Here is a 24848-nt window from a genome sequence, read left to right on the forward strand (position 1 = left end):
ATTATATATTATAAAAGTAGTTGTTGAGCGCTCAGGTGTCTGTTGTCATAGTCACAGCAGTTTAGAGGAGAATGAATGGTCAGAGGTCAGAGGTCAGGACCATATCTGGACTCAATAATCTGATTAAACTCTCACTCACTTCCTCTGTGTGGGTGTCAGCTGTTTCCTCTGTGTGTGTGTGTGTGTGTGGACACTTTCTTTCTTCCCCATCTTCATCCCCCTGTCTCTCTCTCATGCCCTCCCTTCCTCCTCCTCCCTCTCTTCCTCCATCTTTCCCTGTTCTCGCTGTCTTGTTTTTCCACTTCTCCTCAAACAGAGCGAGGTCTTTGTGTGAAGACATGAGAGGAATGTTCTTCACTCTGTTTTCATCCTCTTCTTCCTCTGTGTGTGTGTGTGATAGGTATTAGCATTATTGATAGTGTGTGTGTGTCGCGTGCGTGTGTCCATTAGCTGGGATTAGTGAGTGTATCAGTGGTGTTTTAACAGCTCCTCTGTGATCGGAGCTTTAATCGCCTCAGAAACACCTAATGTAACATTAATGTCTGAAACATACAGTGAACACACACACACACACACACACACTCACACACTCACACACACACACACATTGTGTGTGTTCTTCTGGCTCATGTGGTTGAACTTTGACAAGCGTCTGATTCACTCTTTCACCACTAACACAGAAGAGACTTTATCAGACAAATATATGACCAGCAATATCATCATCGTCATCATCATCATCATCATCTTCATCAGTTTCTGAAAGCACAGACATGCGCAGGATTTTAAAACCTTTATGTTCGAACTTGAGTCACTTTAGTTTCAGTCACGCTGTTTTCCGCAACTTCATAGCTCCTCCTGCTATGCTAAGTGGGCGGAGTCATTGTATCATGCTGCGTGAAACTGTGGTGATGTGGTTTTTCTCTGCAACGCAACGCAACGCAACACAACACAACACGACACAACTAGTGACTTGTGGAGCATTGTTTTGGGTGAAAGTGACAGAATGGTTCAGTACACTGACACTGAACTGAAATACCAGTGAACGTGGTCACTATCGTGGTAAATCCACCACACTCCTCTGTTCAATACGGACATTTTACACGTTTCCTTTGCTAAATGTCGCAGATGAACGTTAGAGGTTTTCAGGATTTTTAAGTCTTTATAACTTTGATCTACAGTTGGACATTGTTGGCTTTGATTCTCATGACTCTTCAGTGACGACACTCTCTGACCAATCAGCTGACTGTCGTGGGCGGAGCGCCCACTAGCTCCGCCCTGACCGCTGGAACAGTTGGTGCTGGTTATTTTAGTCAAATTAAGTCTGTGTTTATATTTATATCGCACTTTTTTTAGACTACTAAAGATAAAATAATGATTTCAATTGTCTTTAGTTAAATGACAAACAAATAAAGGAATAGACAAGGAATAAAGCGTCAAAGTTTCACGGGTAAGATGTGCAAACGAAGCGGCTAACGTTAGCTGCTATCGTTATCGGCGAGAGAGAGCAGCAGAGTACTGTTTTTACCCAAGTTAAAGGAAAAATCGATTTTCATTTTCTTAACATCGTCCAAACAAATAATTCCGATTTAATTTTGATTTAAAATCTATGAATGGCGCTAATTTAAACTAACGTATGAATGATTATTATTATTCTGTCAAATTAAAGGAGTAAAAATTGACTTATGTTTTATTTCTGAATCATTTTTTGTTGCTGCAGTCGTTCATCGTGTGTGTGTGTGTGTGTGTGTGTGTGTGTGTGTGATGTCATCAGTGTCGACCATCTGTTCCGTTTTTTTAACAAGATGCAAAAATTATTTCGCCAATTTTTGGACACGTTAACAGAGAGCGAGCGTGTGTGTGCGTGTGTGTGTGTGTGAGAGGAGAGAGGTGAATCGAGGAGATGCAGGGAGTGGCACCGGAGAGAAAGCGAGGGAGAGGGACAGAGTGGGGGATGGGAGAGGAAATACTGTGGTGTGTGTGATGGTGGAGTGGGGGGGGGTTACCATGGCGACGGAGGAAAGACAGAAGGGGATGGGACAGACAGAGAGAGATTGCTTCATATATATGTATTTATACACAAACACAATGCAAATTGACATTTTCTCAGATTGAATCATGTGATAAAAATCTCCTCAAATCTCCTTTTAATGCAAATCTTACTTCCTGTTATCTGGTGGGGGGGTGAGATAAAGACAGAGAGAGAGAGAGAGCAAGAGAGAGAGAGAGAGAGAGAGAGAGCAGAGAGAGAGAGAGTAATGTGATCTCAGTCTCTCAGAGACACTTCACAGTTGTTTCAGTGTGTGTGTGTGTGTGAGTACGGAGGCCTGGAGGAGTCAAAGCTTCACAGACGACACTTCAACTAAACATGACTCTGCAAAAAGGACTATTACTGCTGCCTCACAACACTAGTGTCACGTTAGTGTGTGTGTGTGTGTGTGAGATTTTTATCATTGTTGATTTGGTTACTAAAGTAAAGATTAGGGAAGTAAACAATCTCCATTAATACAACACTTTTACATGATACACACACGCACACACACACGCACACACAAACACACACACAAAGTATGTGACCCTACTTGTGTGTGTGTGTGTGTGTGTGTGTGGCCTCTCACAGCTGGTGTCTCTGCTCAGTGTAATCGAGTCCTGAGGCTTCGGTGCTGTTTATCCATGAACATACCGTCACTAATGATTCATTCATTCATCCTATCACACGTGTGTGTGTGTGTGTGTGTGTGTGTGTGTGTGTGGAGGAGGGGACACACAGGGCGATGCAGAGGTGGACAAACAATGTCACACCAATCAGGTCTGATTTGAATGTGAAAGGCGTTGGTTTATGCTCTGAGACCAGAGGGTGAACCACCCACACACGCACAGACACACACACACACCTGACATGCAAACACAGAAACACAAAGGAATCATTCACAGACACACACACACACACACACTGGTTATGGATTCTACAGTTTTCAGCCATTAAATTTCGGTAAGAATGGACTCACTGATGACGTCACAAAACATGATCAAACCTTCAAGAAACCCCATTCACTTATAATGGGCAAAACTGTCAAATAGATCTTAATATCTCTGTCAAAACTCATCAGATTTGAGTGAATCTTGGTACATGTGTGCAGGACCTGATACCATCAGACTAAATTTCATCTTGATCTAATCCAGATTACGGATTTAGCGGCTCGTTGCACCTTGAGTTTTAATGATTTGCTGTAATTGGGAACATATTATGATTATTATTATACTGTATTATGATTCAATTAATAGTGGATTAAAATACTGTTACTCATTCAGTAGAAATCCTCTCATACAGAGAGTAAGACGTTTAATTCTGGACCAAACTGTCGTTAATATCAGCATAACTAAAAAGAAATCAGTTCAGTGAATGAACGCTGGATTCTCCTCTGCTTTTATGTTTGGAGCTGATGAGACTTCACACGTGCTCAGACAAACAACAACAAAGCTGCTGATGATGGAGGAAAACACCACGAGCGAGAGGAGAGGAGAGGAGAGGAGAGGAGAGGAGAGGAGGACAGCAGGAGTCCTTCTTGACTCATGAGTCTTTATTGACTCATTCTTCTGATAGAAGATCCTGCTCTAGAAAACAACAAAGGCAGCAAACACTGACATGTGACTTTGAGTGAGCAAGTGACATCATCATTCATCAGGAAAAACTTCATTCATTCATTCATTTCCTAACACTGTATCCTCCTCGGGACACAGGGAGGATCGGGGGACGACAACAGGGAGTCAAACGCTGGACAGGTCACCTGTCCATCCCAGAGTCAAACTGGATCATGACAATACATAACAGCATTTACATTGCTGCCAAATCCATAATCTGGATTAGACCCAGTTGAAAGTATCGTGTCCTGCACACATGTACCAAATTTCACTCAAATCTGATGAGTTTTGACAGAGATATTAAGATTTATTTGACAGTTTTGCCCATTATAAGTGAATGGGGTTTCTTGAAAGTTTGATCATGTTTTGTGACGTCATCAGTAATTCGATTCTTACCTAAATTTAATGGGAACATTCTCAGATGATCACTGACACATCACGAAAAATTCAGACCGATCCGTCAAAAAACAACAACAACTGTAAACAGGAAGTTGCTAACAGAAGGACAGGAGAAACATTTTCTTTTACAGTTTTTTTCAAATCTCCCTTAAACAATGTAAGGGAAACCACAATCACATCCTTAACTCAACCTTTAATAACCAGAACCTTTGATAACAAGAACCTTTAATAACCAGAACATTTATTAACAAAAACCTTTAATAACTAAAACCTTTAATAACCTTTAACCAGCACAACAGAGACATAAATATGAACGTTAATGAAATGAAGACAGTAATGAATGGTTTATAGATATATGACTTAATCATGAGAGTATAAATGTAAATGATGTGAGACAGTTACACACACACACACATTAACCTCTGTGGTGGTTTATTAAAGTGACAGTATCATCACATATTCATGAGTCCTGATGTGAAGGACACGCACACACATACACACACAGGTTTTGTGTTCTTTGTGAGGACACTCATAGACCCTTAAGCTAAACCATCACTAAGTGTCTAAACCTAAGACCAGGTCTTAATCCTCAAAAAGCTGTTTAAAGTGGACCAATCAAAATGTCCTCACAAAGACAGGTTTGTTTGACAATTGGTCCACACACGCATGCGCACGCACGCACACGACACACAAAGAGATGAAATCACCTATAGGTCGTTGACCCCACCTTTTTGCTTGAGGCTGTAGCATGGTCAGTGTGTGTGCGTGTGTGTGTGTGTGTGTGTGCGCGCGTGTGTGATAAATTATAAATTCAGGTGAATTTAGGTTACACAGCCAAGTGGGAGGGACAAACTGTGCAGCTCTTTCTTTCTTCGTCTTTGTGTGTCTTGAGTGTGATGTGTGTGTGTGTTGTCCCCTCTGACAGCCCCTGCCCCCCCCCCTCCCCTCGTTCACTCTTTGCTCTTTACTTAATCTCTCCATCCCACACTTCCCACTTCTTCTTATTTTCTGCAGATCGGAATCTTTCAATGAATTCATTTCTCTCTCTGTCGCTCCATCCTTCCACCTGCCCCATGTCCTCCTGCCCCTGCTGTCCCTGCAGACATCCCACCTGCACCCCCCTCATCAGACATCCACCTCCCAGTGGACTCACTGCTCCACCTGCCTCTGCTCCATGAACACCCTCAGGTTCTGTGTGTGTTTGTGTGTGTGTGTGTGTGTGTGTTGTGTGTGTGTGTGTGTGCGCGTGTGTGTGTGTGTGTGTGCGTGTTAAGTGGTACAGAACAGCGATGTCTGTCCACAGGGTTTGAATGGACTCCATTAAACTACATTAGAGAGAGACATCCTGAAAACTAACACACACACACACAAGACTGCACTTTAACCATAACCAGTTAATAAGTAACACTAACCTTAACCATAACCACAATTCAAATCTTAGTCCTAAACTTAACCAGTTCATCAGAAATGAGACTCTGCCTCATTAGAACCAGGTTTTGGTCTCCAAGGTCAGTCTGTGTCCGACTCCAGTCTGACTAAGTGTTTACATGCAGCAGAAGTCAGACTATGAATCACACGAATCCAGGACAAGCTGGATTAGTCAGACTAACGTGTTTACATGACATTAAGAAAAGTGAATTATTGTCTTAGTTGACAGAAAAGGTCCTGAAGAGGTCACAAATACAAGAACACACACAGACTCACTATGTGTCCTGTAGAGGGCAGTACTGAGTTTGAGGTTATTTTATGAGTGTGTGTGAACGTACGTCGTCATATTTGTGAGGATTATTAGTCGTTAGATCGATGACGATCGACATTTTCAATATTTATCGTCTTAACGATGGTCAGAAACGACGCAGTGGATCTTTAAAACATGAATCTTTGATGATAAGTATATACATTATTTCATTGTCTGACTCCACTGACAGGAAGTCTCCGCCTCTCTGATGTCTCTCAGTGAGACAAAAGTCAACGACGCACACGTGTGTGAGGTCAGAGGTCAAGGACGTCGACGCGTGGGCGTCTGAAGAGGTTCACACAATCACACATCCACAGATTAAGACTTCATTCATTAATGAGCCGTGGCCCCTCCCCCCTCCTTAACTCAGTGGGAGGGGTCATGAATATGTAAATTAGAGGAAGTCGACATGAAAAAAAAAGCAGCTGTAAACCAGACAGCGTGTGTTATTACTCTGAAGTGAAGCATGCTGGGATGCTGGGAAATCACACTACACCATTTATTATGGTCTGTCTGTCCTCCGCACGTGAGGGGGTACAGACCCCTGCTGCTACACACACACACACACACACACACACAGTTCTGGGTCATTTATTTTGTAAATCACTCAGGTTACAGTAGCCTGAAGGGCCCGCTGTGTGTGTGAGTTCTTTTGTCATTTTGTGAGGACCATGTTTTTAAACCATAGGAATGAGGACATCTGACTGTTAAGACCTGGTTTTACGTTTAGAGGGTCTGGTGTTGGTTATGATAGTTAAGGTTAGGGTAAGGAGCCTAAACTTTTTTAGGTTTAGGACTAAGATGTGAGTTGTGGTTATGGTTAAGGTCAGTGATAAAACTTTGTTTATGCATTTTAAAAATGAAGATGCAGAAAAACTGTGGTTTGAGAAGAAGAAGATGAGAGCAGTGTTTCGTGTCTGTGACGACACAGAATTCTTGTTTCTGTCGACTGCTGGAGTTCAGGCTTTGAACTTTCACTGTTACTGATCTTTACAGTGAGTTTTTCCAGAAATGCAGTGCAGAATTAACTCGATCTCAGATCAGATCAGATCAGATTAATTTAATTTAATCCTCAAAAGCTAGAACATGACCAAACTTGGTTCCCTCGTGAAGACATGAGGGAACAAAGAGACTCCATCTGTGTCTGCTTTAACACACACACACACACACACACACACACACACACACACACACACACACACACACACACACACACACACACACACCCCCGACAGTCAGTCCTGCTGCTGTCACGGGTCAGTGTTCAGTCACCAGTCAGAGACAAAAGAGAAGATGTTTAGATGAATGGAAATACAGCTGAGGTGGTAGAAACACACACGCACAGACACACACACACGCACACACACACATTCACATAATCTGTCTTTGTAATGTCATTAAGAGAAAAGATGTTTCCTGCAGCTTCTAATCTCATCTTTATCAGATGACCTGATCCTTTCACACACACACACATACACACACACAGTCACACACACAGTCAGATTAATGAACAATGAACAATTGTTAATTTTGTATACTTAAAAAAATAACTGAATTAATGCTTATAATTATTTGTGTCGTTTAACGATGGCTGCACCCCCTTCTGGTGAAAAAATGAAGTACGTGGCAGCATGGCGGCGCAGTGGTTAGTAGTGGTGGTTAGCACTGTTGCCTCACAGCAAGAAGGTGCTGGGTTCAATTCCTGGTCTGGGACCTTTCTGTGTTTGCATGTTCTCCCCATGTCTGCGTGGGTTTCCCCCGGGCTCTCTGGTTTCCTCCCACCACCGAAAACATGTTAGAATGTTAGTTACATTCGGTCAGGTTGGTCCCTTGTGGCGGCGCGCTCAGTCCACCTGACCTCGACATTTCGTTGTGCAATACCAGTTGTTGTATATGACAATAAAGATGCTTTCCTTTCCTTACAAATTTTGTAATTTTTTTCCAGCAGCTAAAGTAAAAACTCTAATGAAAACATTATTGTTTCATTTCTGTTTCATTTGTGGATTAATATTTAAGTCTGGAATAAACTGGATTAATATATAATATAATTAATTAATCTCTCTCTCTCTCTCCACAGAGCCCGTGGACCTGGATCAGGATCCGGACTCTCAGTTTGGACATTGAACGCCTCACACCAGTGTGTGTGTGTGTGTTTATGTGTTGATGAGTGTGTGTGTGTGTCCTGCATCACTTTTGATGGGACAGTGAAACATGTGTGTGTCACAGTGTCGGTGGATGGGCTGTAGGGGGCGGTGTTGCCCCGCCCCGTCCCTCCTCCTGCTCCCCCTCATGCTCCTCCTCCTCCTCCCTCTGACCACACCGCCGTACGCTCAGGGAGTTCTGCACATCCCCTCAGAGTGTGAGTATCCCTCTATCGCCATGGTAACCCTCTGTACAGCTGTGTGTTTTTTTTCTTTCCCAAATACAGAAGTGAAAGGGACAGTTTATGTTTTTAAAGCGTGGCTGTGTTAGCGCCCCCCTGTGTCCACAGCTGTGTGCTGCAATGTTAAAATCACTGATTTTCTCTATGGGGTTTGGTGTGAATGATCTTCCAGCTTCTTAAATGTGAATATTCTTTGAATATATCATTCAAACTCAATCATTTTGGTTAGTGGACAAAGACATTGTGGATCAACATTGAGGAAATGATGATGAAGATGAATCAGTTACGAAAACAATCGTTAGCTGCAGCCACAAAAACATGTTTGACAAAGAGAAAACACAAAGTTTAGCATTTTAAATGTTAAATGTGAGTTTGTTTTTTATGTCTCTGTGAAACAAAAGGAAACAGGAAGTGATTTTTAAATTCTTATATTTTCTAATCTTCTTCGTTTATCTACGATGACCTGGTCTGGTCCAGATTAACACACTGACATCAGCACAAAAACAAACACACACTTAGCTACACAATAGGGCGAGAGTGACCCGTGGCACTGCAGGTGAAGGTCAAAGGTCAGCAGGCTTAGCTACAGAGGTCCCAGAGGAGAGCAGAGGAAGAAGGAGGAGGAGGGGAGGAGGAGGAGGAGGAGGAGGAGTCAGGTTCAGCTTGACCTTCAGCCAACGACCTTCTCCTCTGGGTGTGTCAGAGTGAGAGAGAGAGAGACACAGACAGAGAGAGAGAGAGAGAGAGACACACACACACAGAGCGAGAGAGAAAGTGAGAGAGACAGGGAGAGAGAGAGAGAGAGAGAGGGAAAGGAGAGAAGGTTAGAGGAGAGATGTAAAATGATCCAGTGAAAAATTAGGAAAAAAAAGCTACAGACGTTTAATCTTTAATCTCAAGAAATGTGTACGTTGTTTACATTGCAGTGAAATCAAAGCTTCAGTGTTTGAGTTAAAATGATTCTCTGTTCTTTTACTGCTTCACTCTGGACTCACAGACAATGTGACCAACAGTAAGTGACTCTGTGTGTGTGTGAGACCTGTTTGTTGTGTTGTTGACTCATCTTCCTCAGTCCTTCATCCCTGCACACACACACACACACACACATATCATGTCACATAATTTATAACAACTTGAAACTTAAAGGATGAATTTCTATTTTAGATTCATATATTTGTACATCTGTGCCTCCTCAGAACCTCCTCACTGCATGTCACTGGTTCATATGTGTGAAGTTCATATATAAACATATGTGACGTTCATATATAAACATATATGTGATGTTCATAGATAAAATAAACATATGTGACGTTCATATATAAACATATATGTGACGTTCATATATAAACATGTGACGTTCATATATAAACATATATGTGATGTTCATATATAAAATGAACATATGTGATGTTCATATATAAACATATATGTGACGTTCATATATAAAATAAACATGTGTGACGTTCATATATAAACATATATGTGATATTCATATATAAACATATATGTGACGCTCATATATAAACATATGTGGCGTTCATATATAAAAATAAACATGTGACATTCATATATAAAATAAACATATGTGACGTTCATATATATAAACATATATGTGATGTTCATATACAAAATAAACATGTACGTTATATAAACATATGTACGTTCATATATAAACATATACGTTCATATATACATATATGTAGCGTTCATATATAAACAAATGTGACGTTCATATATAAACAAATGTGACGTTCATATATAAAATAAACATATGTGACGTTCATATATATAAACATATATGTGATGTTCATATATAAAATGAACATGTGACATTCATATATCAACAAATGTGACGTTTATATTTAAACATATGTGACGTTCATATATAAACATATATGTGACGTTCATATATAAAATAAACATATGTGATGTTCATATATAAAATAAACATATGTGACGTTCATATATAAACATATATGTGATGTTCATATATGAAATAAACATGTGACGTTCATATATAAACAGATGTGACGTTCATATATAAACAGATGTGACGTTCATATATAAACAAATGTGACGTTCATATATAAACATATGTGACGTTCATTTATAAACATATATGTGACGTTCATATATAAAATAAACATGTGACGTTCATATATCAACAAATGTGACCTTCATATATAAACATATGTGACCTTAATATATAAACATATATGTGATGTTCATATATAAAATAAACATGTGACGTTCATATATCAACAAATGTGACCTTCATATATAAACATATCTGACGTTCATATATAAACATATATGTGATGTTCATATATAAAATAAACATATGTGATGTTCATGTATAAACAAATATGTGATGTTCATATATAAAATAAACATCTGTGACGTTCATGTATAAACATATGTGACGTTCATATATAAACATACATGTGAAATATTGATATTTTCATAAAGTTCTAAACAAAAAAAACTAAGTCTTTCAGTGTAGTTTCATTATTTTCCTCACTGTATTACTGTGAGTTTTAAATTGAACTGGTTTTTCCTCCATTATCACATGAGTTCACATTAATTCATATCATTACCGCAGCACTTAGAGCAGGAAGTGATTCTGGTGTTTAGTTCATATTTATCGTGTTTTGCAGGAATCAGAAAATAAAGAGTGGATGTTTCATTAAATATACTGATGATGTTGGTTATTAAAAGACAAAAGAAAAGAATCAGCCTCATTTCAGGGAAACTGTTCTTGTTTTTTGACTTAAAAAGAAAATACTTTGTCTTAATAAGAGATTACAGGTGAATTTAAGCTTTAATTAGCGCTAACAAATCAAAGATAAATCTGTCCAGTTTTTCTCATTTTAAGGAACATTAGAGTCTTTACTTATTATTTCTGTGTTTGTTTGTTTGTGTCTCAGTGTCTCAGCCTCCAGTTCTGACAGAGACACCGTCATCGTTCACCGCTTTTTCTGCAGAGGACTTTTATCTACTGTGTGAGGCGTCCGGTAATCCCACACCCACGTACGTGTGTGTGTGTCTGTCTGTGTGTGTATAATTAACCAAACAAACATATGCGTGTGTCTGCCTCTTTGTCCACTTCCTCCCTCTGGTCTCTCTGTTGTCATGGTGATAAATGTGTTTCTAATGAAATCACAGTAATAACAGAATCATCTCTGGTGAACTCTGTGACCTCAGTCGTCTCTGCCTTGTTTCAAATGTTTGTTTTTGACCACAAACAATGATAATCAATAATTCAAGCTTCAGCGTGTCGTTCGATGCATGTGCAGCACACTTACAGCGCACTTCCTGTTTCATACAGCCCACTTCCTGCAGACGTGTTCAGCGTTGCTGTTTGTGTCACGTATGAACTCTGGACTCGATCAGTCAATGTTCGCCAAAGTTACAGCGCACTTCCTGTTCTGTGGCAAATGATTGCGATGGTTGCCGTGGTCACGCCCCTTTTAAATCTGCGACACCTTTCTCATCTTTGATGTGTTTTGTGCAAACGGACAAATTGCAAAATTTGTTGCAAAATTCAAAATGGCCGTTTCCCTGTTGAGTTGAGGTCATGGTCATGCGACATTTTTCCACCAAGTTTTGTTCAAATTTGGGGTCACTTAGTTTCAGCTTTGTCCAACTGGGTGTCACCTTTGGGGAAACACTTTGACATATTTTCTTTATTTTATAAAAGTTTTTTTCTTTTTTTTTTTTCACCACATCTGATTTTCATTGTTCTCGTTTGATGCCTCAAAAATGCGATCTTTTAGGAAGAAAAGGGTAAAAACAGTAATTCCATGAGCGCTCACCTGTCGTGTGCAGATTCCGTTGGGTGAAGGACGGCGAGGTCTTCGGTCCTCAACTCAAAAACACGGGGACGTTACGAGCTGAAGAGGACGAGCCGCTCGACTCGTATGATGGCTTCTATCGCTGCTACGCCTCCAACACTCTGGGGACGGCCATGACGCAAACTATACAAGTTATCGTGGAGCGTGAGTCACACGCTCACACGCACACATGCACGCTCGAAAGAAAATGTGCTGAGTCATGTTTGAGTTACAGTAAAAACACACACACACATAGTGACTCAGCTCGAGGTTGACCCAGGCCTCCTGCTCTGTTCTCTCATCTCCTGTTACCATAGCAACCAGTGACGTTTAGGTCAGTGCTGGGAACTCAGTGTTTCAGCTGACTGAGATAAACACATAATCTCTGTAAACACAGATTAATCAGCACAAAATCAGAGATTAATTAAAATAAATCATAGATTATGATCATAGATTAAATCAGAAATAAATCAGAGATTAGGATCATAGATAAATCAGAGATTAGCTCATAGATTAAATCAGAATTATATCAGAGATTAGGATCATAGATTAAATCAGAAATAAATCAGAGATTACGATCATAGATAAATCAGAAATAAATCAGAGATTAAGATCATAGATTAAATCAGAAATAAATCAGATATTAGGATCATAAATTAAATCAGAGATTATAATCCCATTTTAGAGTGACATGTGTTGTCTCTCATGTGTTTCAGCTCAGCCTGTTCTTCTGAAGCAGCAGAGGGTTGTTAAACATGGCTACGAGGGCGACAGCATGGTCCTGACCTGTGACCCCCCACAGAGCTCCACCCCTCCAAACATCCACTGGATGGACAAGAGTGAGTCTGTCTCTTTCTGTCTATCTGTGTCTCACTGTCTGTCTATCTGTGTCTCACTGTCTGTGTCTCACCATCTGTCTGTGTCTCAGGAATGGTCCACATCAGGCAGAATGACAGAGTGATGGTCGGCCTCGACGGCAACTTGTACTTTGCAAACCTGGTGAAGAGCGACAGCAGAGGCGATTACATCTGTAACGCTCAGTATGCAGCAGCCAGAACCATCCTCCCTGACACTGCTGTCTCTCTCACTGTGATGTCCAGTGAGTACACACACACACACACACACACACACACACATACAGAGACACACAGAGACACACACACAGTCATTAGCCCAGTTCTGTTAAACCTCCTCCTCTGGTTTTGTGACTCCTGTCACAACAGGCTCCGCCCACCGCCTCAGAGCAGCTGGTATATTGACACAAATGTAACTGATGAAACTGAACTGGAATTAAACAAGTTAACCAGGTTAATGACCCATCGTCAACTACAACATTTATACATACAGTGCAGGTGATCAGGTGATCAGGGTACCCCCTCTAATTATGGGCTGTAAAATACACAAGGAAACACAATTCTCAGTCACATGATTAATCCACATAATCTCTGTCTGTAGGTAATGATGTCATTCATGGCAGGAAGCCACACCTCTTTCATCCCACCAGCTCACACACCACAGTGAACGCCCTCAGAGGTCAAAGTGTCACACTGGAGTGTATCCCCAAAGGCCTGTAAGTGTGTCTGTTTGTGTGTGTGTTCCATCTACCTTTCTTCTTCTTCCCCTGAGACTCCTCTAATTCTCCGTCCCCATGGCGATAAATGGTGATGTTGTCCTGATTTCTGTGTAATGATGAAGCAGAGCATTAACCAGATGATCCGCATTCACTCTGCTCTCATTTCCTGCACATTCATCCATTCATCACTCTCCAGTGTGTCTGTGCTTTGACCCAATTTAACAACAACAATCTGAAAAGAAATTAAAAACATATATACACACCTGTCTCTGTGTCCTCCAGTCCCACTCCAAAGGTGGAGTGGAAGAAGAAGGACAGCAGCCTGGAGGAGACGAGTGGACAGCTGGAGAACTCTGACCGCTGGCTCAGCTTCGACAGCATCACACAGAGCGACGACGGCGAGTACGAGTGTCGAGCGTTCAACAGCCACGGCTCCGTCGCTCACTCGTTCACCGTCACTGTGGAAGGTGAGGGGTCACCTTACTGTAGGACTCTCCCACACCAAACCTCATAGAGAAAATCAGTGATTTTAACTCATAGTCACACAGGAGCTGCTGGTCTACTGCTGCCTCGTGTGGTCACTTTGTGTCACTGAGGTCAATCCGAACAGAGGATTTCAAATGCTGAATTTACAGTAAAGAATTAGACATTTGAACTTAGTGATGGAGGCAGCAGTGAACTCCTGTGAGCTGTGATGTTAAAATCATTCATTTTCTCCATAGGGTTTGGTGTGGGAGAGTGAGTGGATTACAGGCTTCGGTTTCCTGTTGGAAAAACAATGATTTCACATTGTATTTGTTGAGCTGCTGTGTCATTGTTGCACCACCAGGCTCACCTGTTGTTGTTGTTGTTGTTGTTGTTTACAGCGGCTCCTCACTGGGTGAAGGAGCCTCAGAACCTTCTGTATTCTCATGGTGAGACAGTGAGACTGGACTGTCAGGCTGAAGGAATCCCCACCCCGACTATCAGCTGGAGCATCAACGGCCAACCAGTCACAGGTCCGCAGTCACACTGACGCCCCCTGCTGGACCTGACATGTCATTCACCAACTCATGTGTGTCTGAGTGTGAAAGAAGGAAGGAAGGAAAGAAGGAAGGAAGGAGAGGATGGGGAGAGAAAGAGGAAAACAAAGAGAAAGAAAGAAAGAGTTGTGGGGAGATAAAGGGAAGGGAGGGAAAGGTATTAAGGGAGGGAGGAAGAAAAGGGAAGAAGGAGAGAAGGGAGAGACATAGGGAAGGAACTAAGGATGGAAAGAAAGAATCAATAAGGGGAGAAAAAGATGAAGGATGGAGGGAAAGAGCGGTGCAAACACAGTGTGTGTGTGTGCATGTGTGTGTGTAACAGCTGCAGCGCCTCCTGTTGGTCGTCACACTCAGTTTCTTTGTTTCCAGCAGATGAAAAGTTTGTGTTTGTCAAACTCAAAGATGTGGTCAGGTTTTAACGTCCTCTGTCTATTTGTCCCCTCTCTCACACACACACACACACACTCACACAGAGGTGGACGAGGACCCTCGGCGCAGCGTCTCCGGTGGCGTGTTGATCCTCAAAGACGTGGTGTTTGCTGACACAGCAGTTTATCAGTGCGAGGCGACGAACAAACACGGCTCTATCCTCGTCAACTCCTTCGTCTACGTCATCGGTGAGAACACACACACACACACACGTACACACTGCGGGGTCAAAGGTCGTCCTCTTACAGCTGTGTCTCTGTCTCTCTTGCCAACAGAACTTCTTCCTCAGATCTTGTCGTCTGATGGAGTCGTTTACAGAGTCGTGGAGGGAAAAGACGTGTGGATGAACTGTGACGCGTTTGGTTCTCCACGACCGCACGTCACATGGTGAGAGACGCACACACATGCACGCACTACATCTACATTGATGAGTTGAAAGTAATTAGAGGAATTAGTATTTTTATGGAATGAACCTTTAAAACCTTTAGTATTTATGTTCACCTGCAGTACTGAGGCTGTGGGCCTTTAGTCAGTGATTGTGTGTTTATTGTCAATTATTGGTGGTAAAAACGTTATCGGTCGACTTCCTGTTGACAGAGTTCATTAATTTCTGGTTCTAATCAATGATACTGATGCTCTGTCCACTGTGTGTGTGTGTGTGTCCTCTGCAGGGAAGGGGACACCTCTGTCCCTCTCCTCTCTGACCCTCGTGTCTCTCTGTTGACCAATGGAACCATGGAGTTGTCCGGTGTTGGACACGAGGACAGAGGGACATACACGTGCTCTGTCAAAGACACAAACATCTCCATCAATGCTCACCTGGAAGTTTACAGTTAGTTTATTCACAAACTTTCTTCAGTCAAACGTTTGTCTGACGTATTACGATATATTACGTCCTAAATCACGATATTATTATGGTTAAAAGTCGCAATAGTACACGGAAAAGGCTGTAATATTAGGGTAGCGAAAAGAGTTGTAATATTAGGATAAAACATCGCAATATTATAAGAATGAAGGTGTAACTTTATAAGTCTGAATATTACAATAAAATTTTGTATATTATTAATAAAAGGTCGTAATATTACAATTATAAAGTTGGATTACAACAGATAAAAAGTCAGAATATTACAATAAACAGTCATAAATTACGATAGTCTTAATATTATGATATCTAAAGAGTCGTATTATCAAGATAAAAAGTCTTGATATTACAAGAATAATGTTGTAATATTACAATAGATAAAAAGTCGAAGCATTACTAGAAATGATGAAATGTCGTATTATTATTATGCTAAAAACTCGTAATGTAACAAGAATAAAGTTGTAATATTATAAGAGTTAATATAAATAATAGAGTTGTAATGTGATCTCTATATTTCTCAGAATACATTTAGATTTTCCTGCTTCGTTAATTCTGTGAAATGAAAACCTGAATGTTTTGACGTGACTTTCTGTTTCCCGTCAGACCGTACGATGATTGTGACTCCGCCTCAGGACCTGCACGTCCTCCGGGGGAACAGCGCCGTGCTCGACTGCCACTTCCTCAAAGACTCTCGGCTGCATCGCCCCCAGGTGGTGTGGAGGAAGAACGGACAGAAGCTGCAGGAGTCCGGGCTGGAGCATGCACACGGACACAGGTGTGACTGTACTTCCTGTTTGTGTCTGTGGAGACACCCAGTGGTGAATACAGGACACTACAGTTAATCCTTTGTATCGGTGTGTTCCATAACAAGAAAAAAGTAATATAATAATATTAAATATTACAAGAATGAAACCGTAATATATATTAAAAGAGTAATATATAAGAAGAATAAAGTCGTAATATTATGGGAATAAAGTCGTAATATTATGAGAATAAAGTTGGAATATTACAAGAAAAAAGTGAGAATATTACGCGAATAAAGTTGGAATATTAGGATATATAAAAATTCGTAATATCAGGATAAATAAAAAGTTCGAATATTACAAGAAAAAAGTCAGAATATTACAAGATTAAGTCGTAATATTAGGATAAATAAAAAGTCAGAATATTACAAAAAGAATCGTATTATTAAGAGAATAAAAAGATAGAAAGTTCCCATGTAAATGGAACGCAGCATATATCCTGGTTAAGCACATCATTGGCTGCTGAGAGGAAGAGGCGGGGCATCATTCTGCAAAACATGTGTGTTATAGACCTTTAATTAAAGTGCTGTGTGTGTGTGTGTGCAGATACACCTTCTCAACAAACGGAAGCTTAAAAATCAAAGATGTCCAAACAGACGACACAGCATCTTATTCCTGTGAGGTCATCACTGACCTGGACAACGTGCAGGACAGAGGCTCCATCACTGTCATAGGTGAGTGTGTGTGTGTGTGTGTGTGTGTGTGTGTGTGTGTGTGTGCAAGAGTGAGACTCTTAACTGTTTTCTATCTGACCTTCAGCACAACCAGACCCGCCCAAGGATTTGTCTCTGAATGAAGTTGAAGACCAAAGTCTGACACTGAGCTGGATCCCAGGACAGTCTCACAACAGCCCCATCACAGGTACACACACACACACACACACACACACACACACACACACACGCGCGCAAACATGATCACGTCTTTATCTCACTGTTAGACAGACTTTACCAACAGGAAACTGAAGTTTGTAGTTTGTAATGCATTCACTCTCCCACACCAACATCACAGCACACAGGAGTAGTTGATCCATTGCTGCCTCCATCACTTAGTTCAAATGTCTTATTTTGTAAAATGTAAAGTTTGAAAAATCTTTGTTCAGATTGAGCTCGTCGTAGACCTAAACTGACATAGATTTTATTTGCTGAGTCATTTGTTAAGCAGCTTAAGTCTGGTTCCCACTGGCAGCCACTCCTTAGAAAAACCTGAACTAACCTTTAACTTTACATAAACATCTGTTGGAAATGCATACTGACGATGATGATGATAATGGACAGAGTACATCGTGGAGGCGAGGGAGGAGCAGCACACAGACGAGAGCAAGTGGAAGTGGGAGGAGTGGAAGAAAGTACCTGGCGACTTCAACCACCTGCAGCTGACGCTCCGTCCCTTCTGCACCTATCGTTTCCGTGTCGTTGCCGTCAACAAGATCGGCCCCAGCGAGCCCAGTGCGATGTCGGACACCTACAGCACATCACCTGCTGGTGAGACACACACACCACACACGTGAGGGAAAATAAACCCGTTAAACAAGAAGAATGTGACGCTGCTGTTAGCAGCCATTAGCATAGCATCAAGACAAGATGTGTTTTTAAAGTTCAGAGGTTTTGAAAAAGTACATGTGAATGCACAGTGTATACGGATTATGTTTTCAAGTCTTTATGCAAAGCTAAGTTACGTTTGGTGCTACATGACATTGAAGGGACATACTCGTGTGAGATGTCCATCTCGTCTCACTCTCAGGGTCCTTGTCCTTGTCTGTCTCTGTGCAGCTCCCGACACAAACCCCACGAATGTTCGCAGTGAGTCTACAGACCCGAAGAGTCTGATCATTACATGGGATGTGAGTAGTTTTCATTTTATAGGTGAAAAAAACAAACTAAAAAAACACGATCAGAATAATGACCTTTTTTTTAATCTCGTTTTTTTTTTTTTTAACAGGAATTAGACAAACACTTCCACAACGGCCAGGACTTCCAGTACAGGGTGTCGTGGCGGGAGGCTGAGGGGGACAGCGTGCACTGGCACGAAAGCTACGTGAAGTCGCCGCCACTCACGGTGAAAAACACAGGGACGTTCACGCCGTTCGAGATCAAGGTCCAGGCCGTTAACTCAATCGGAGAAGGACCGAGACCAGAGCCTAAGTTTGGATACTCGGGGGAAGACGGTACGTCCACCGAACACGTCACAACATTCTGTGATAAAGTAACAATAGACAAGATAATGTGTTTTTTGTAAAAGAAAGTACATGTGAATGCACTGCGTATCCAGTTTATGTTTTCAAATTATCATGCTAAGCTAAGCTAAGTTTGGTGCTACATAAGATTGAAGGGACATACTCATGTGAGGTGTCTATCTTCTCGTGTCACTCTCAGGGCCAAAACTAATTTGTTTAGTTATGTCCTTGTCTGTCTCTTTAAACATGAAATAGCTTATTTAAGAACGTTATCTGGTGCTTCACAGAAAACATTATTTTCTTAACTTTAACCAGAAAAATGACTGAATTATTGAAATACATTTTTACCATTTTATTGGAAATGCGTGAGTAACAACATAAAGAGACGAGACCATGAATAAATTAACAGAGAAAATGAAACAGGCACGTACAGGCACATACATGTAAAAGTAAACATTTGATGAAATAAGATATGATTTATTTATATAGTGTACATTAAAATTGACCAATAACAACCATCAGACACGTAAGATTTCATGATTTGCTAAAATGGCGTGTGACTCACCTGTTTTTATTGACGGTCAACGTGACTCCTGCACTTCCTCTCAGAGCCTGAGGAGGCACCTTCTGGAGTGGAGACCACGGTGATCAACAGCTCAGTGAGAGTGAAGTGGAACGAGGCCCAGAACGTCCGCGGGGAGCTGCTCGGGTACAAGGTGAAGAAACACTGAATTTCAAGGAGAGACCACCGTGTGGCTGATTTCAAACACTGCGAGTTAGAGGTTTAAGTGTTTTTCACCAAACACATTTTATATCATAATAATTTAATGTGTGTAATTAGTTTCTGTCTCTTTGTTCTAAAGGAAAAACTGACATCATAATGTTTTTTAAACCACTTAACAAAAGACTTCAAATGAAAACATCTTTATGTCATTGTTAGACAGACTTGTCCAGCAGGAAACTAAAGATTGTAAACTACTCACTCTCCCACACCAAACCCCATGGAGAAAATCAGTGATTTTAGCCCTCGGGGACACAGGAGCTGCTGTTCTACTACTGCCCTTGTGTGGTCACTGAGGTTAATCTGAACCAATAATTTCATAAACCGAATTCACAAAATAAGACATTTGAACTTAGTGGTGGAGGCCGCAGTGGATCAACAACTCCTGTTTGCTGTGATGTTAAAATCACTGATTTTCTCTATAGGGTTTGGTGTGGGAGAGTGAGTGGTTTCAGTGAGATAAAATCTGTTTTTCCATGTTTTGTCTCATCCTTGTTCTTGATGCTCTGAATATACTTCCATAATTCTTCTTTTTCTGTTAATAACTTTCAGCAGACTGTAATGCTGCCCCCTACAGTTTGAAGCTCTCAATCGACAGTAAACCTCCTTCATACTTGAAAAATCCTGAACTATCCCTTTAAGTTAATTAAATGAAGTTATTTCAATTAAAGATCTGTAGGTTTTTTTGTGTTTTACAAAATGAGTCAAAAAGTGAATCTAATGTTAGTAAAAACTCTTAGAGGTCAAACTGTCATATTTAAGAATGATCAGCTTTATATCCCGCCCTCCTGCCCCTCCCCCTCAGATCTTCGTCAGGTGGTTGGGTCCACAGGTGGGACGAGGTCGCAGGTCTCTTGGACACCAGCACCACGGCGAGGACAGAGAGGACAGCAAGGACAGGACAGAGGGGGGGACAGACAGAGACAGAGTGGTGGTGGTCCACGGCAGGAAGACGTCAGAGGAAGTGACGGGGCTGAAACTCTTCTCCCGCTACCAAGTCTCCGTGGCCGTCTTTAACAGCAAAGGGGCGGGGCCACGCTCGCCACCGCACCACTTCACTACGCCAGAGGGGGGTGAGTGTGAGCGAGTGAATGAGTCACCTTTCTATTAAAGCTCACGTCAGTAAGTGTGGAAAACGACACATGCCACGCCCTCCTGTCAGTCTGCTGGTCAAAGCTCCGCCCCCAAAACACCTAAAAGATGTGTTTTTCATAACATATTGCAGACGTAAATAATTAATTAAGTAATGTTAGTGTATATGTGTGTGCGTATGTTTGTATGTGAGTATGTGTATGTATGTATGTGTGTGTGTACATGAATGTGTGTGTTGTATGGGTATCTTTTAAGACCTGGTTTTAGGTTTAGGGTTCGGCACTTGGTTGTGATGGTTATGGTTAGGGTGTCTGTGAATGTCCTCATTATGACTGCTATACAAACGTGTGTGTGTGTGTGTGTGGTGTGTAGTTCCTGGACCTCCTGCGTCCCTGACCTCTGACAGTCCCACAGACAGATCCCTGGTTCTGTTCTGGACTCCTCCATTAGAGGCCAACGGGATTCTGTTGGGATACATGGTTCAGTATCAACAGGGTGAGAGGCAACATTCATTAATTCATTTAAGTTTTTCGTTCTGTTTTGATTTAAAGCCACCATGACGACCTCCTCACCAGTGTGTGTGTGTGTGTGTGTGTGTGTGTGTGTGTGTGTGTGTAGACGTGGACAGCAGGGCCAGTCATCTGCAGATGGAGTTCATTAGTGACCCCAGTGTCACTCATATCCAGCTGGACGAGCTCGACCCGAGCAGCCATTACTTCTTTAAAGTCATCGCACGCACGGCCGCTGGAGACGGACCGCCCGCCGTGCTCAGGGGCGCCACCCTGTTGGACGGAGGTGGAGTTACACACGCACATTTGTTTAATATGCTGATTATGCCATCTTTAAGCCTGGTTTGCATTATTATTACTTCTTCCTTTTCATCCTCCTCCTCTCCTCCTTCTTCTTCAGTTCCTCCATCAAACGTCACCATCGTTGAGGGAAAGACGTCACTGAACCTGACCTGGGTTCCTGGAGAGCGAGACCGGAACCACGGCTTCCACGTGCGATATCTGAGGAAGAGCGGTGAGATGATCACTGTGGAAACATCTCAACATCGGCCTGAGGAACATCCTCTCATCCTCTGTGTGTATGTGTGTGTGTGTGTTACAGCCGGGGGTGAGTGGGAGGAGTCAGAGCTGGTGAATTCCACACAGGGCTTCTTCATGCTGCCCGGCCTCCAACCAGGGACTGAGTACCACCTGATGATTCTCCATGGAAACGAGACTCAGTGGGAGGAGGTGGTCAGGACTGTGGGATCTGGTCTGTACCTGAGTCACAACAACAAACTCATTTATATCATGATATCATGAGTCAGCAATAATCAGTATGAGACAATAATAACAGTGTTAACATGTTTCTCTGTCTTTTTTTCGTCATATTCTGTCACTTAGCTTCTCTTTTACCGTCATTCCCCTGATTAGCGCCACCACCAGGTGTCATGTAGTCGTGATGTTGGTGGTAAATGTTTTTACACGTTTAGTATGATGATTGATTGATTATATGTGAAACAGGACCGTCTGTCATGCCCGGTGGTTTTGCCGCACAAGGCTGGTTGATCGGACTCATCAGTGCCATTGTGCTGCTGGTGCTGATACTGCTCATCCTGTGTCTGATCAAACGCAGCAGGGGAGGAAAATATGCAGGTACGCAAACACACACACGCACGCTCACTCAGTGTCTCTCTCTCACACACACACAGTGTCGCACACACACAGAGTCTCTCTCTCACACACACACGCACACACACACAGTGTCGCACACACACAGAGTCTCTCTCTCACACACACACACTGATGTTGAGATTTTCCCTCACAGTCAAAGACAAAGAAGATAAGGAAGTGGACTCTGAAGCTCGGCCCATGAAAGACGAGACATTTGGAGAGTACAGGTGAGCTTCCTGTCATTTCCTGTCACATGTCACACAATCTCTTTCACAGTAGAACATCTCATTAAACCGCTGAGTCACTGCTCAGTACAGGATCATCTCATTAAACCGCTGAGTCACAACACAGTATAAGAACATCCCATTAAACCACTGAGTCACTGCTCAGTATAAGAACATCTCATTAAACCACTGAGTCACTGTAGTAGAGGTATAATCTTTTGTGTTGGATGCTGAGACACTGTTGACCGTGTTCCATTTGAGAAGATGCTAATGTTAGCCATTGTTAGCTCACAATAACAGGAAGTGAGCATCTGAAGAAGGTTATTTTTTTCACTTCCTGTTGAGCTCAGCTCTTTTTTCTTTTCACCATCTTTAACACTGTGCTGCAGATCTCTAGAGAGGTGAGGACCATCGTCCACCACCTCGTCCCTGCATGTCCTGTCTGTCCTCTGTGTCACTGAGTGGACTTTGTTATTGTTGTTGTTTTTGGGGACAGTGTTAGTTCAGGTTTTTACTCTCATAGATTTTAGCCACTTGAAGGTACAATGTGTAATACATGATTCCTGATGAACATGTCTGACCTCTCTGATCCTGTGTAGCCTTTTGAGCTGCCCCTGCTCCTTTACATAAATATAAAAAGGCTCATTCTGGGGTTAATGAAAAACAACTATTCATACAATGAGGTATTTGTATGAAGTTTGATTATTTTATCTCCAATGTCGACCAAATAAAACAATTTCACCTTTAACAAAACTCCTAAAATATCTACTGAAGTCTACGATGTCTTAAGAACATGTTCATGTCTTTATGTCACTGAACGTGTTCTGAAGACATCGTAGACTTGATCTGACGTAGATTTTATTAGTTCTCTTATTTAGTGGCTAAAATCTGTTTTTCCTTGTGTCAGCCATTTTGTTTTCACCGTACATGTTCTCTGTGGGCTTTGGTCCTCTATGGACCAAAGCCCACAGAGAAAATCAGTGATTTTAACATCACACACACAGGAGCTGTTGATCCACTGCTGCCTCCATCACTAAGTTCAAATGTCTTATTTTGTCACTTCAGTGTTTGAAATCCTTGGTTCAGATTGACCTCAGTGAACCAAAGTGACCACACGAGGCAGCAGTAGACCAGCAGCTCCTGTGTCACTGATTTTCTCTATGGACTTTGGTGTGGGAGAGTGAGTGGTTTACAAACTTCAGTTTCCTGCTGGAAAAGTCCGTCTCACAGTGAGATAAAGACAGCAGCAGAGGGCGCTCACAGCACAGTTTACTACTAACTCAGCCTTGTTTACATTTTTACCCACTGTTGTTGTTTGTGTGTCGCCCTCCAGTGATGGAGACGAGAAGCGCAGTGACAGTCAGCCGTCACTGTGCGGTGAGAGTAAGCTGGGCAGCGACGACTCTCTGGCTGAGTACGGAGACAGCGTGGACATCCAGTTTAACGAGGATGGGTCCTTCATCGGCCAGTACAGTGGCCGCGGGCCCGTTCCCCACGGCAACGAGAGCTCCGGTCCCGCCTCCCCTGTCACAGCAACGGCCCCGCCTCCTCCCATTGCTCCATCCATGTCAAGCGTCCTGAACAGGCCTAGCTAGAGATACACACACACACACACACACAAATCATGAAGGGACACACCACTACTGACTCCACTGCCATGTAACACACACACACACACACACAAACACAGTCCACTTAAGCTGTTTACAGGCGTCTCACCTTTTCTACGTTCTCACACACACACACACACACACACACACACACACATACTCACACACACTGAATCCGATGTTTGTGTTTCTATAATGACAGAGAGAGAGAGAGAGAGAGGAAGACGATGGTCAGCGTAAGACAGAGAAAAACTAAATGTCTCAGAAACTCAGTTTCACTCTTTCATTCTTTCTATTTTCAACTGAGAATCAAAAAACAAACAGCAGTTTATTTCATTGTTTGTTTATCTTCACATTCAGAAAAACCAAAAAAAAAGGTTGTTTTACATTTTATTTTGTTTTTAAATCAAATGAAAAGAAACAGATTTTGCCGAAACTTGATGAGAGTTTTTACTCACGTGTGAAACAGAATTTGTATTTTTTTTGTGTGTTGTTTGGCTAACGCTCACTGACTCAGCGCTCGCTTGCTCCCGATACAATGACGTCACATGATCCATACAAAAATGGAGCGAAACATTGGGTAAGTTCCGCCGAGCCGCGACACATCCTGAGGATTTGAACTG

General features: G+C 42.0%; 1 protein-coding gene and 1 long non-coding RNA gene across 4 annotated transcripts in view; one reads left to right on the plus strand and one right to left on the minus strand.

Annotated features, from left to right (window-relative positions):
• Positions 1-24305, plus strand: part of LOC122777852 (neural cell adhesion molecule L1.1-like) — a 26339-nt gene extending 2034 nt beyond the window's left edge. The window contains exons 2-29 of one of the 3 annotated variants that reach the window (XM_044039346.1): positions 7854-8135; positions 9157-9171; positions 11087-11189; positions 11988-12157; positions 12709-12831; positions 12921-13091; positions 13448-13562; positions 13848-14032; positions 14432-14563; positions 15061-15204; positions 15292-15403; positions 15688-15848; positions 16482-16653; positions 17228-17355; positions 17441-17542; positions 17959-18165; positions 18454-18524; positions 18623-18848; positions 19467-19573; positions 20444-20711; positions 21103-21225; positions 21349-21525; positions 21640-21753; positions 21841-21990; positions 22242-22373; positions 22546-22618; positions 23005-23016; positions 23949-24305. In XM_044039346.1, the coding sequence (XP_043895281.1) occupies positions 7988-8135; positions 9157-9171; positions 11087-11189; positions 11988-12157; positions 12709-12831; positions 12921-13091; positions 13448-13562; positions 13848-14032; positions 14432-14563; positions 15061-15204; positions 15292-15403; positions 15688-15848; positions 16482-16653; positions 17228-17355; positions 17441-17542; positions 17959-18165; positions 18454-18524; positions 18623-18848; positions 19467-19573; positions 20444-20711; positions 21103-21225; positions 21349-21525; positions 21640-21753; positions 21841-21990; positions 22242-22373; positions 22546-22618; positions 23005-23016; positions 23949-24210 (3903 nt within the window). In that variant the 5' untranslated portion in view covers positions 7854-7987 and the 3' untranslated portion in view covers positions 24211-24305. The remainder of the gene's footprint in view (positions 1-7853; positions 8136-9156; positions 9172-11086; positions 11190-11987; positions 12158-12708; positions 12832-12920; positions 13092-13447; positions 13563-13847; positions 14033-14431; positions 14564-15060; positions 15205-15291; positions 15404-15687; positions 15849-16481; positions 16654-17227; positions 17356-17440; positions 17543-17958; positions 18166-18453; positions 18525-18622; positions 18849-19466; positions 19574-20443; positions 20712-21102; positions 21226-21348; positions 21526-21639; positions 21754-21840; positions 21991-22241; positions 22374-22545; positions 22619-23004; positions 23017-23948) is intronic. The other 2 variants (XM_044039347.1, XM_044039348.1) reach the window with 2 other exon arrangements.
• On the minus strand, positions 13203-14013 carry LOC122777855. Its single transcript, XR_006361370.1, has 3 exons — positions 13829-14013; positions 13598-13671; positions 13203-13381 (listed from the first exon to the last, which is right to left on the minus strand). It is a non-coding gene; the product is annotated as an uncharacterized LOC122777855 (long non-coding RNA).
• Positions 24306-24848: the final 543 nt, after the last annotated feature.

The sequence above is a fragment of the Solea senegalensis genome, linkage group LG11 (assembly GCF_019176455.1).
Source record: "Solea senegalensis isolate Sse05_10M linkage group LG11, IFAPA_SoseM_1, whole genome shotgun sequence".
Classification (NCBI taxonomy): domain Eukaryota; kingdom Metazoa; phylum Chordata; class Actinopteri; order Pleuronectiformes; family Soleidae; genus Solea; species Solea senegalensis.